At 44.5% G+C, this 14,269-nt stretch overlaps 1 protein-coding gene across 3 annotated transcripts in view; it reads right to left on the bottom strand.

Moving 5' to 3' along the window:
* The window catches only part of CD109 (CD109 molecule), a 135,779-nt gene extending 128,675 nt beyond the window's left edge, over positions 1 to 7,104 (bottom strand). For all 3 annotated transcript variants that reach the window (XM_040983637.1, XM_040983638.1, XM_040983639.1), the window contains exons 1-2: positions 7,031 to 7,104; positions 5,502 to 5,674 (exon numbers count right to left, since the gene is read on the bottom strand). In XM_040983637.1, the coding sequence (XP_040839571.1) occupies positions 5,502 to 5,674; positions 7,031 to 7,104 (247 nt within the window). The remainder of the gene's footprint in view (positions 1 to 5,501; positions 5,675 to 7,030) is intronic.
* Positions 7,105 to 14,269: the final 7,165 nt, after the last annotated feature.

Here is a 14,269-nt window from a genome sequence, read left to right as displayed (position 1 = left end):
AGGAGCCTGGAGCCTCCTCCAAGTCTCCCACATGGAACGCACCAGGAACCCATATGGGCGCTGGTTCTAATTCCAGCAGCCCCGCTACCCATCCAGCTCCCTGCTTGTGGCCTGGAAAAGCAGTGGAGACGACCCAAAGCCTTGGGGCCCTGTACCAGTATGGGAGACCCAGAAGAGCTCCTGGATCCTGGCTTCAGATCGACACAGAACCAGCCGTTGGGGTCACTTGGGGAGTGAATCATCAGATGGAAGATCTTCCTCTCTATCTCTGTGCCTCTCTGTATATCTGACTTTGCAATAAAAATAATATAAATAAAAATAAAATAAATCTTTAAAAAAAAAGAAAGAAAGAAAGAAAGGAAACCTTAGTCTCTAAATCCCAGACAAAATTAACCTCAAATTCTGGCTTCACCACTTACTAACTAGGTTTACATCAGAAAATTGTTTTCTCTTAGTCTCAGATCCTCCAAAGTTAAGATGATAGCGTCCACCTATACGTTTGTTGAAATGAAACAGTGTGCATTGAAGTTCCTGGCACTGCGAGGAAATTCAATATTTAATATTTTAAAGACCTTCCCATTCCCACCTGGTGACGTACCTTGTGTAAAACCCCAATCCAAAATCATCCCAACAGGTGCCTTTTAAGTGAACTGTTGCTATTTCCAATAATAAAAACTGAGACCTGGGGCCCGACATGGTGGCCTAGTGGCTAAAGTCCTCACCTTGCATGCCCTGGGATCCCATATGGGCTCTGGTTAATGTCACAGCCACTCTACTTCCCATCCAGCTCCCTGCTTATGACCTGTGAAATTAGTCAAGGACAGCCCAAAGCCCTGGGACCCTGTACCTTCATGGGAGACCCAGAAGAAACTCTTGGCTCCTGGCTTCTGATCACTTCAGCTCTGTCCATTGTGGAAAAAACTGAGACATGCCAAGATCCTGACTGTCCACAGATACTCAGTCACTGAGTGGGAATGGCCAGCACCTGCATCCAAGTAGCTTGGCTTTGCAGCCAAAGAAGCCTAGAATAACACCACGACCCTTTATCACTAGTCCCCACCCACCTGTTCGTACACACAACACAGCAAAGACATGTGAATGAGAAGCCCATATTCTTTGAAAAGAATTAGAAATGACAAGTTCAAGCGGAGTTCTGCTGGCAAAGCTGCCTGTGAAAACCTGCCCTGAGAGTCCTGCCCACACATTACACTAATTAATCTACTTTCCTAAAAACCATGGGACTGATTCTGATCTACAAAGCAAGAAACACATGTGCAGGAGCATTTTTTCCACCAGAAAAACTTCCCAACTAAATTAGATAATTCTGTTCAAGTTTTTCAACTAATATCTTAAGTTCAAATTTTTCCCACCCTTACTAGACCAAGATGGAAAAACAGAATCAAAATAAGTCAGTTATTTCATATGAATTACTCTCATTCACAGTCTATACATTCAAATGCTTTTAGCTGCTTCTAATTGACTTGGAAGAGAACTCCTTGACAATATCACACAGTACGGAAAGGGGCAAAAGTTACTAAGGGAAAAAAATAGATAACAGATTCGTCTTTCTGTCATCATTACGATCTGATTTCAAATACCAAAAGCTGGAGCAGTGTAGTGGCATGACAAGTTAAGCCACTACTTACAACACTAGCTTTCTATTTGGGAGCATCGGATGAGCATGGCTGTTCTGATCCAGGCCCTGCAAATGCATCTGAAAACAGCAGCAGAAGATGATCCAAGGGCTTGGGTCCCTTCTGACCACATGGGAGACCCATCTTCAGCTTGGCCCAGCACTGGCTGTTACAGCCACTTGAGGAGTGAACCAGCACAAAATCTCCCTCTCTCTTTCAATCTCTCAATCTCTCTCTCTCTCTCCCCTCCTCCCCCTCTGTAATTGCCTTTCAGATAAATAAGGAAAGAAAATTTTAACAGACAGCAATAGCCATTCCAGCTTCTCCTTTCTGGTCATTTGTATCCACTTAACTCTTACTATGTTGCTTCAATTGTTTTTGCTTAATCAAGTTTTACACAAAGGAAGATCACGAACCCAGTCTTCACTGCAGAGCCAGTGAGGTGGCTGCTGATGTTGGGGGCTGACAGGAGTGCTGACAATGACCAATATACACCAGAATCTAGCTGCTCCCCTACAGAGGCATGAACACATCTATATAGAACTCCCTCCAAATTTGGTAGAAATACTCTCTAAAGGGCTGCATTTCACTGGAAATAATTTGTCCAGGGACACAGCAAATTAAGCTGCCGCCTATGGTACCAGCATCCCACATGGGTGCCATTTCAAGTCCTGGCTACTCCACTTCTGATCCAGCTCCCTGCAAATACGTCATGGGAAAGCAGCAGAAGATGCCCAAACATTTGGGCTCCTGCACCCACATGGTAGACCCATAGGAAGTTCCTGGCTCCTAGCTTAGACAAGCCCAGGTCCAGCTGTGGTGGCCATTTGGGGAATGAACCAGAAGAAAAAACATATCTCTCTCTCTCTCTCTCTCTCTCTCTCTCTCTCTCTCTCTCCCATTCTTCCTTTCTTCTTCCTTCCTTTCTTCCTTCTTTTCTTTCCTTCTTCCTTTCTCTCTCTCTCTTTCCCCACCACTTCCCACCCTAACTTGCAAACAAATAAAGTGTAACTCTACCATTCAAATAAATAAATTATTTTTTAAAAAGAAGAAGAAAAAAATCAGTTTGTACTGCAATCAGTGCTGCTGGCTTCAAGGGTAGAAATGAAAACAAAATTACCTCCACTCCTGCCAAATAAATAAATGAACTCTTCCCTGAGAAAAAATCATACTTGTCTGCCTTTACTCAAGTATATGCTTCAATATGAATGCTTTAGTTATTACCGTTTCTGACACAAATTAATCCAGTAATACATTCAGCCTGTGGTCAGGCACTGCCACCCACCCACCCAGGGAGTTCTCAGGAATCCAAGACTGCTGGAAACAAGCCACTCACAACCTGCTCTCTTCTTCCCTAACTCTGCCAGGAGATGAACACTGACTAAAATCAACCTGAAATCTGGGGCCCTCATAAGAGAGTGATGCATTTGTTTATGTGATAGGAGAAATAAAACATGGCTCCTGATTTAGAAACCCTCATTAACTATGTATTGTTACAACTGGAGAAGTTGGACAAAGCAAAGGATGTAAGGACAAGAAGGGAGAGATGTCTTGCTCCTTGAGCCCCAAGATTACAGGAAGCATCTGCTGGGAGAACAATAAGCAAGCCTCTGATAATAGACGAGCTCTGGCCTCTGGATAGGAGAGAATACTCCTGCCAGGAGCTTTTTCAATGTAACTAGTTGTCGACAGTCAGTAACAGCATATGTTCCCTCTTTGCTTCTCAAAGATCCTTCCTGCACCTCTGTTTCCAATCTAATCCTGAGCGTTTGAGTCTTACAATTGGCTACAAAGGACTCTATATCCAAAAAAACTACAGTCAACCGCCAAACTCCAACAACAGGCACCACCTATGCAGACACTGCTTCTTGCAGAACAGAGGGAAAAGACTGATAGAGGAGGGTCAGCATAATGGTACAGTGGGTTAAGACACTGCTTACCATACCACCATTTCACATGGGAGTTGTGGTTCATGTTCTAGCTGCTCTGCTTCCAATGTAGGTCCCTGCTAATGTGCCTGGAAAAGTAGCAGAAGATGGTCCAAGTGCTTGGGCCCTACCCACGTGAGAGACCAAGGTGGAATTCCAGGTTCCCTGCTGAATCCAAGCTATTGCAGCCATTTGGGAAGTGAATTAGTAGGAGAAACATTCTCTCCTTCTCTCTCTCTCTCTCCCCCTCAACTCAACTTTAACAGAGAGAGAGAGAGAGAGAGAGAAAAAAAACAATAATGGAGAGTACAGAAAAGACAACATCAGGAGAAATCCTAGAACCAAGCATAGAAGTATTCAGCAGAGTCCAAATGTCCATCAGAACCACCTATGTTACTCAGTAGCTCTGCACTGCGGTAAGCTACCACACAAGACAAAGTCATAGATTCTTGTTGAATAAAGAATGAATCAGGAACGCCCTTCATTACTATCTCCTGTGACTTGGTATTTCTTCTTTCACTATTATCATCAGATCTAGATTCATTCATTTCCAGAAATGACAATTCAATAGTGAAACGTGACACCTGCCCCCATGTAAACAGGAAGTGTTGCTGTCTGCAGCCTTGTCTTCAGTATTGTCACCACTTCCAACAGAAGCAGTTGTCACGTACCGTTGTCAACTTTCTAATTGCCCTTCAGAGTGTTTCATTATCTCTGAGTTATACAGCGGGAGACTGACAATCAGATGACTTGAGTATGACAGCTCTGCTAGAACTCAAACTTCTCTACTTCCTGACATGGTTTCTACCAGAGACAAAGTGGTGTGATCTGGCCTCCACATACCCCCACTGTGCCCCACTGCGCCCTGCTGTGCCCCACATTTACCCAGGCTGTCACCTTCTAGTGGAGGAAAGAACCACAAGTGTCGACAATCTCTTGTTTTCTCCCTTCGTGTTTTCTGCCTTCATGATGGTTTAACCTCTCTCCACTGGTAGACAGTGAATATTTATTTAATGAATGCTTGTGGAATCCCATCCACCCTTCATTATATGCCTTTCAATGACTTTTTTTAAAATCTCTTAACTGTATAGAAATCTATGCCTTGCTTTCTGGCCTGACAAACTTCTAAACATTCCTCCAGTGTCTATATTTGGGTGAAGGCAAGATTACCAGTGATTTGTTTTATTTCCTTTCCTTCCCAGTGTGTATCAAGTTTTAAGCTCTGAGCATTGATTGCTCTTGTGATAAGGAAAAATATATAATAAATTTTCATTTTAATGAGAAAAGTTTAAGTATTTACTGCTTTTCCCCAAAAAGAAAATTATTCTTCCCCTCATACTGAAAAAGCAGACATCCTCAATACGGGACCAGGTCAGAACCGAAACTCTAAATAAGAATTATTTATCCTTTGAGAAATACATATTCATGGTACTGTTTTTTTACTTTAAAAATTAAAGTTGTATTCCACAACACCGGATTTGAATTACTGTGTAGCTACTCCTTTCCTCCCCAAAGGCCTAGGTAGCAAAATCCTCCACGGCAAATCCACGTGGCTTCATCAGAGACAGCCTGTCCTCGCAGGGTGTGCAGCCTGTGTGGCCCAGTCTCTCTCCATATGAATCCAAGCGGTGGTGACGGGAGCCGGGACCCGGCTGAGTCCACAAGCTCCTCAGTGAGAAACAGTCATGGAGTCACATGTCGGTGATGCTGGCGCCACCCATGAAGAGAAACCCAGGTTTCTGAGCTTCTACTCGGATGAGTGCCCAGAAACACCATTTTGGACTTGACATAAATGAGAATGGCAAAATTACTTATTCAAAATGTATGTTGCAGGAGCTGCTGTAAATCAGGAGTACTCCATGAAACTACCTAATGTGTGGTATGCTAGCCCGGCCCCGGTATTACTGCACAAGGGAGGGCTCTGCACAGTTGCTCTTACCTCTGTGGAAGACACCTTCTGCCTCCAGGACGGACACATCTGAGGCTGACCTCACCTTGACCAGCTCTGCCCTCACAGTGACCTGTGGGGGGCTCTGTTCCAGAAGCTCCACTCCAACCGTCACGTTTGCTCCAGGCCTGATGATCGCTGGAGCTGTCACCAGAAACCGGGGCCTAAAGAATTCCCAAGAAGGGAACAAACATACTTTCTCATTCTCCCATCTGCATTTTACAGTCACCCTCAAATTTCACAGACAGAGAAACAGATTCCACATACTGGGCCAAGAGCAGTGACTCCAACTTAGCAACAGCATGCAAATGCTACTGAAACAACAGCAAACTCCACAAGTCAACTTCAACGCAATAACTCATGCACCGCTATTAGAGGAAGGTGTTGTTTCATTTTATTTTTATGTATTTGAGAGATAAGAGACGAAGAGCTCTCACCTCCTACTTCATTCCCCAAACACCCACAAGCTGGGACTTCAGGGAGCCAGGGACATTGCCTGGGTCTCTTTTGTGAGTGGCAGCGCTCAGCTACCTGGGCTGTCACGCAGGCCTCTTGGAGTCCCCATCAGCAAGAAGCTGACCTTTGGGGCCACAGCCAGAGGCAGGACTCCTGCTCAGGCACTCCAGTGCGAGTGACAGGAATCCGAATGGACCACAGCCCCAAGCCTGTGACAATAATGCCATCATGTAAACCCCAAGCAGCACAGAAAGAGCCACTGCACACCTGACTTGTACAGAGGAGCATGCATAAGTTACGGTCCAAGTTCAAGACTCTTACATTTATGTGCAAAAAAAAAAACCCATCCAAGCAGGATAATTTTTTGTTTAAAAAAAGGGGGGAGGAGGAGGAAAGGAAGGAAACTAGGGTTTTCGCCTGTGTCTTTTACAAACTTTATGCTTGAACATGCACCCAAGGTAAGTATACCAATACAGTGGGTGAAACAGACCATCGAAAACAAACTGCTAGTGGAGAAACGTCCAGGTATGGCTGACCGTACAAGGTCGCACAAGCAAGGATGCTCTCTTCCTAAGTAAGCGTTAGGACTCAATTGAAAACCTCTATTCCAAGGGGCAGGGCCGCTTCCATGATCTGGGAGCTCAGGTTAGTTATCTTCCTCCAATATCTGCACTTGAACCCATGCTTAGTCACCTCAACCACACAATGACAATGCCAAAGTTGAGACATCTTGTTTAGAAATTAAAAACTAAAATCATGCCTTGGAGAAAAGCAGGTTATCTGGATGCAAAATGTGAAGAAGCAAAAGACAGAGGGACTAAAAAATGACTCTTCAGAAAGCTGTGATGGCCTGAGAAACGTTGAACAACTCCAAGGGTAGAGAAAGTTAACAGTCCCGAGGATAGCCACCCTGCAGCGACCTAGGGTCAAACCTCCTGGCCACCGGCTGGGCTGCGGGCCCCCTGTGCCCAGCCTGCAGTGTGGCCCCTGCAACCCCCCACAACACCCGCAGCCCGGCCCCGGGGTGCACCCGCCCAGCCCGAGCGCCAACCCCGCGCTCCTACCCGGAGGCCGCGGCCAGTGCGGCGAAGCACACGCAGAGAAGGTGGGCAGTGGTCAGCAGCTGTGGGCTCTGCATCTTGCTGGGGTCTGCCTGGACTGCCTTCCGCTGCGGGGGAAATTCGCGGGCACCACGGGGTGCGGCTCTCCACCTCCTCCCAGATTTTTTTTTTTTTTTCTCCACCCCCGGGACTGCGAAATTTAGCAATCTGAAATGGGCGCGCCTAAAAAACGGAGAGCTCTAAATCCAGACGGGACTTGGTAGCTCCACCCCTCCACGCGCATCACAGTCCGGGAGGTGGGAGTGACTAGAACACAGTTCCTAAAAACACCAGCGCCCTGCTCCCCGCAGAGAACAGAGGGCGCCCACTTCCCGGCCCTCCTGGCTCCTCGGGCTGTTTACACTAGCGCACTACCAACCAAGCCCAGAGTGCACGAACAGGCCCATCCTTGTGAGCCGAGATTCATAGCAGCTATGTGAAGTGGGAAAAAATCAGTCATTGTCTTGCAGAGTATGAGTCAGAATTTTAGAGAAATGGTACACACAAACACACACACACACAGGGGTGTTTCCTGGGCAGTCGTCCAGTGTATAGGAGTGGAGATGGAGGATTTTTTTTTTCTTAAGGAAGTGGGAGAAAAAGAATCCTGGCGCTTACAGAAGTCCATGTTGCTGCCTAGCACTCTGAAGATGCAATTACCTGGGACCTTGCTGCCGTCTCTATAAACACATTTGCTGCAGAAAGTATTAATTAGGACTGTGAAGCTTGCAGTAATTTGTCCTAACACGATTAGGGGTGAGGCAGTACTCCTGTCAAAATGGGTGCCAGGGGCCAGCGGTGCCCAACAGTTTGGAGCCCCGCTCTTCAGTCCTAGCTGTTCCGACCCCTTCCCCCACCTTGGCAACAGCCATCGTCTTCAGATGACTCAGGTTTCACCATGACTACACCATAAAAGCAGGGAACTGCCAGAAAGGGCTGAAAAACAAGAACACTCAGTCCCTTACAACGTAAATGTTCTAATTCATGGAGCAGTTTCAGATGGTAATGCTTTACTACAGGCAAAGTGCAACCGGAAAAGAGGTTGGCAGTGGTTTGTCTCACGGGAAAGCTAAGAGTTAAATTAGGGGGCACATAGCACCTAGACGAACTGTGGCTTCTGGAGCCGAGATCCTGATTTGCTCCCTTCCCTGTCCCACCCTTTCTCACCCTGCAGAACAGCCCTCGCAAATCCTCCAGGTCCTCTGCTATGGGCAGCCTATCTTTAGCGGTGGTTTCCTGGGCATGGTGAATTTGGAGCGGATCCTTAGGTGCAGATTGTTCCTGACAGCTGCCCGTGCTGAGCTGGCCTCCTCACCTCTGTTACTCAGAGAGGAGGATCAGGATCAAGTGGGGTCAAAACGTCAACATCTAAATATGTACTTCTCCTTCTCCAGCGTGTATGAGAAGTACATGAAAAAGCAGCAGCTGGTTTGGCTTATCTGGAATAGAGATAGAGATTCTGCTTTATGTCAGCACTTTGTGGGCCACAATGGGTCCTCAGGTAGGGGAAACTTGGGAAGCAAATAAGCGAAGGAAGTTGACAAGACTGAGAAAATACTTCTCAAGTTTTCACTTATTTCACAGTAAGAGGCTGAATGAAATAAATTGCATATCTATGCAATGGAATATTGTTTAAGCAGGGGACTAAACAGACTAGTCATTTAGAGATAAGTCTTCACGAAATTCTTTACAGAGGGAAAACTCTTACACAACAAATTAAATGTATGCTTATGTGTACATAGATATCAATGTAAGAATACTTCGGGAGTTCATGGAAAAATGAAATCAAAGTGTATGTTTATATTGATGCAAAAACTTGAAGTCCACACAATTTTTTCAAGACACACATTTTCCTGAAACTTTTTAAAGATCTCTCATGTGCCCTGAAAAAAGACTCGAAGAGTCCTTACCAAAATATTAGCACTATCCTAGTGATCACCTCTTTCTGCCAAGTATACTACAATGACTATAGGCTGTAGGACAGGCATTGTGGCACAGTACATTAAAGTGCGACCTGATGTGAGTGCTCGTCCCTCTACTTGCAAACCAGCCTCTTGCTAATCCATCATGAAAGGCAGCAAGCAGTGAGTCTGTCTTGGGCTCCTGCCACCCACATGGGAGACCCAGATGAAGTTTCCTAGCCCCCTGCTTTTTGAGAATATTTAGGGAACTGAACCAGCCAATGGAAAGCCTTTTTTTAATAAACTCCAAAGGGAGCTCTTAGAAACTCTTTTCCAATAAATCTTATTGAAAAGAACTATGTGGTCTTTGAGATAAGAATCCATGCTGCTGTCATGGTTAATGAGAAAGAGAACCCCTCAGCAACCATGGGAGCCAGGAGAGTTGTCCACATAGGCCATTTCAGGCCTAGTGTTGAGCCTAAAGTCACTGGAAGTCAGCCAGGGAAGTTAAATGTCAATGAGAACAAGGACTATCTGACAGAGAACAGGAGCTGCTGTCACTTTTACCATCTTCAAATTCAGTGCAATGGGTAACTACGGGTGAAGCTGGAATCCTCCACCCAGAGTTGTACAGGAATTTGTTCTAAAAGTCAGAAGAAGCTGAAAGAGGTGCCCCTCTGGGAATGGAGGAGCTATGGGCTGGATGACAGGCCCCCATAACCACAAATTGAGCTACCACATCCGTAACAGCAGGGGCGAATGTTCCCACCTGCCTGGCACCACATCCTGACCTTCAAGGAGTGAAAAACACAGTTTTCTGCTGCACTGCTGCCTTCCAATTCACACCAAATGTATTTGTGGTCAGCACCAGCTAGAAGCACGCAGCAAAGGGAAGTCTAAAAAGCTCAGCTTCATCTTAAATAAACTGGCACAGGACAAAACCACCAAAGTCCTCGCCTCATCAATTTGACATCCATGCATTCCCCTTTTAGCTACATTTAACTTAAAAACAGAATGCCAAAAAACAAGCTTTCACATAACATGATGTTACTATCCTTGGTATAGCCAAAGCTCTCCAAAAGAGGCTACAAAATTCCTCTAACCATCTTTCTACATGTTCCTCTCTCTGACACCCTGTTACACACAGGGTGTCAGAAATACAAAGTTAAACACTAATGGAGAAAGAAAACTGTTGGTTAATACACAAATATATTTATATTAGAATAAGAAGGAAATGAATAGGGTGAGTATTTGGTTTAGTGGTTAAGATAACTGCTTGGGCTTCATATATCTCATTGGAATACCTAGGTTTGGGTTTCAGCTGCATTCTCAGTTTTAGCTTTCTGCTAATGCAAACTGCAGGAAGTAGCAGTAGATGACTCAAGTGATTGGGTCGTTGCCACTCATGGGAGATACCTGGATGGAGTTCCAGGCTCCTGGATTTGACGCAGCCCAGCCCCAGCTGTTGCTGGAATTTGGGTAGGGAACCAGCACATTAGATAGATAGATAGATAGAGAGAGAGAGAGACATATATCCTGGCTCTCTATTTCCCTCTCTTCTCTCACTTTTATTCTCTCTTCTAAAAAATAAATAGTGGCCAGCTTTCTGGCATAGTGGGTTGGGTAATTACCTAAAATGCCAGCATCCCATATGTGCATTTGCTTGAGTCCCAGCAAGTCCACTTCCAACCCAGCTCCTTGCTAATGTACCTGGGAAAAGCAGTGGATGATGGCGTGAGTACTTGATGCCCTACAGCCATGTGAAATCCAGATAGATCCCTGGTTTCTGATTTTGTTCAGCTGAACTAGCTCTGACAGTTGTGCTCATTTAAGGAGTGACTCAACAGATGAAAAATCTCTCTCACTCGCTCATTCACTTTCAAATAAAGAGATTTTTTAAAACAAGAAAAAGATCTATTTGAAAGGCAGATTTACTGAGAGAAGGAGATAAGAGAGAAAGATCATCCATCCACTAGTTCACTCCCTAAATGGTTGCAATGGCCAGAGCTGAGCCTATCCGAAGCCAGGAGCCAGAAGCCTCTTGCAGGTCTCCCGGACAGGTGAAGGGTCCCAAGGCTTTGGGGCATCCTCCACTGTTTTCTCAGGCCATAAACAGGGAGCTGACTGGGAAGTGGAGCAGCCGACACAAGCCAGACCAGCACCCATATGCAATCCTGGCACTTACAAAGAGAAGGTTAGCTAATTGAGCCACTGCACCAGGCCCAGATAAACAGATCTTTAAAAATAAGTAAATGAAAAAATTTTAAAGCAAATTTTTGGGCCCAATACAGTAGTCTAGTGGCTAAATTCACACCTTGCACATGTCAGGATCCCATTTGGGCACCGGTTCATATTCCGGCTGCCTCATTTCCTATCCAGCTGCTTGCTTGTGGCCTGGGAAAGCAATAAAGGACGGCCCAAAGCCTTGGGACTCTTCACCCAAGCAGGAGACCCAGAGACTGTTCCTGGCTGCAGATCAGCTCAGCTCCTGGCATTGCAGTCATGTAGGGAGTGAACCAACAGACAAAGATCTTTCTCTTAGTCTCTCCTTCTCTGTAAATCTGACTTTCCAACAAAAATAAATAAATCTTATTTAAAAAGTTTTCTTGCATTTGAATTTTGAAAGGAAAAGTGCAAATAACTGTTATTTTTGCTGTTAGCCACGTGACGGGAGACAGCATTTATAAATACCTTCTTCCACTACCCACTCCTTTTCTCTCAGGAAGCACCAACCCCAGTCATGGTTGTTTACATGGCAGAGTGACCCCAATCCTCATTCCTAAAGGACTTGAGCCATTAGCAGTCCCCCTTATATTGTGTTCCTTTCTATTGACTTTCATCATAGGACTAGAAGTACTAAGAAATGGCACAGTGTAGCCTCTGCATTCTAGAAATATTCCTTATCCCCAAGTGTGCTGGCAACCCCTTGACAATCAGCATCACTCAATCACTCCGGCCAGTACAAAGTAACCCTCCACTGGCGTGAGGAGCCCAAGTTGTCAGGTGACAAACTCAACATCTGGTTAGCTGAACTACTACTATATCATCCCTTTTGGAAAGAATCCCTGTCTTGGAACTGAGGCCTCTAAACCAAAAGGCTGATACTGCAAGAATGAGAAGATAAATATGCCCCAAAGGATCACAAGGGATATTAGAGGAACCCTTCTTTTTTCCTTCTCCTGATTTTCAAACCAATGAGGTCGATTTGGGGATAAATCGTGAGATATTAAGTTGCTGATTTGCCATGTCCTAGCCCTAATTTTTTTCATTTTTGCACATTCAACATTTCATAAATATAAAGCTACTATCATTTTTCATTTGAGAATTATTTGTAAAGAATGCTTCACAGAACGCTAGGCTATCACCTTCCTCAAAAAAAAAAAAAAAACTTGTAAGCACAGACAGAAAGAAAAAATTACTGGGTGGCCAGCACTGTGGTGTAGCCAGTAAAGCAGCTGTCTATAATGCTGGCATCCTGTATGACGGCTAGTTCATACCCCAACTGTTCCACTTCCAATTCAGTTATCTGATAATGTGCCTGGGAAGGCAGCAGAGATGGCTCAAGTCCTTAGGTCCCTACATCCACAACAGAGATGCAAAACAATCCCCTGGCTCCTGGCTTTGAACTGGCCCAGTCCCAGCCAAGGCAGCCTTTTGGGAAGTAAACCAGTTGGTGGAAGAGAAATAGAAAATCTCTCTCTCTCTCTCTCTTCCTTTCTACCTCTGCCTCTTTATATAGATCTGACTTTCAAATAAATAAACAAGTAAATATTTTTAAAAAATAAAAAAAAGAAAGAAGAAATTACTGTCCATGGAAAGACAAGGAATGATACAGAAATTAACAAGGAATAATAATAGTAAAACTGTCCTTAACATTCTATATAAGAGTCTGAATTTAAAATTAGAATTCTGTGTCTAATCAAAATATAAAATGAAGGAAAATACAGGAGAAAGATTCAGAATTGGAGTAGCTCAGAAACTTGACCTCCACAAGCTCTTGTTAGGAAGTTTCTTCAGGAGGACATAGTTGGCAAACCAATGAAATAAGCCAGGAAAAGGGAAATAGTATATATAGCCTTACAGAGCAATGGAAAGAGAAGTTCCAACAGGAAGAATTCCAGGAGCAATTCTCAGGGGAAAATAAAAGAAATCTTAATAAAACACACACACATAGAAAGAGAGAGAGATTAATATATAGTTGTATATATATATATGAGAGAAATTGAGGGAATAATTTGGTCTATGAAAAGTACATTATTACAATAGAAGAAAAGGGAGGGACAGGCATTGTGGAGCAGTGGCTAAGCCTTCACTTGGAACACTCACATTCCATATCTAAGAATCCCAACCACTCTTGTGACTGGCTTTCTGCTAATGCTCTTGGGAAGGCAACAGATAACAGCTCAAGTACTGAGTCCCTAGCACCCACAGGGGAGATCTGGATAGAGTTTCAAGCTCCTGGCTTCAACCTGACCCAGCCCCAGGGTCAGGTAGGGTATGGGAAGAGTGAACCACAATGGATGCAAGATACTTCCCTCACAAGCATGCTTGCGCATGCTCACCTCCACTTTCTTGCCCATTCAAATAAGTGGTTTGTTTTGTTTTATTTTAAGAGAAAGGAATTTAGAAACTCAGGGAAGCCTAAAAATTCAATTTTAAAAAAAAATGCCATTATGATTCTCATTAGTTGTCTTTGAAGAAGAAAATAATTACAAAATCAAATCAACGTAAACAACTTAAGAACAGAAGTATTGACAACGCAAAGATTTGATTCAATGGTTCATAATTTCTAAAAATGCTTGCCACATTGTTATTAAAAAGTATTTATTTGACAAACAGCAATACAGAGAAGGAGATCTTCCCCCTTGCAGATAAATACAATGACCTGAGCTGGGCCAGGAACTAGGAATCCATTTCTCCCACAAGGGTGGCTGGTACAAAACATGTGTGTGTGTGTTGGGGGGGGGGGTGGTTAAGTGCAAAGGTAGATCAAATTTGCAGAGAAAATCAAAGACAGAGAGAAAGATCTTCTACCTATTGGTCCACTCTCCAAGTGGCCACAATGGCCAAAGCTGAGCCAATCCAAATCCAGGAGAAAGGAGCCTCCTCCAGGTTTCACACACAGGTTCAGAGTCCCAAGGCTTTGGGCCATCCTCCACTGTTTTTCCACACCACAAGCAGGAAGCTGGTTGGGAAGTAGAGCAGCCAGGACATGAATCAGCATCATTATGGGATCCACCGTGGTGGATGCAAGGTGAAGATTTAGCCACTAGGCCATCATACTGGGCTCTGGGAATGCAAC

This window comes from Ochotona curzoniae, unplaced genomic scaffold (genome assembly GCF_017591425.1).
Source record: "Ochotona curzoniae isolate NIBS_2020 unplaced genomic scaffold, NIBS_Ocur_1.0 contig_3819, whole genome shotgun sequence".
Lineage (NCBI taxonomy): Eukaryota > Metazoa > Chordata > Mammalia > Lagomorpha > Ochotonidae > Ochotona > Ochotona curzoniae.
Note: the sequence above shows the minus strand (reverse complement) of the source record. Positions and strands in the feature narration are given on the sequence as shown.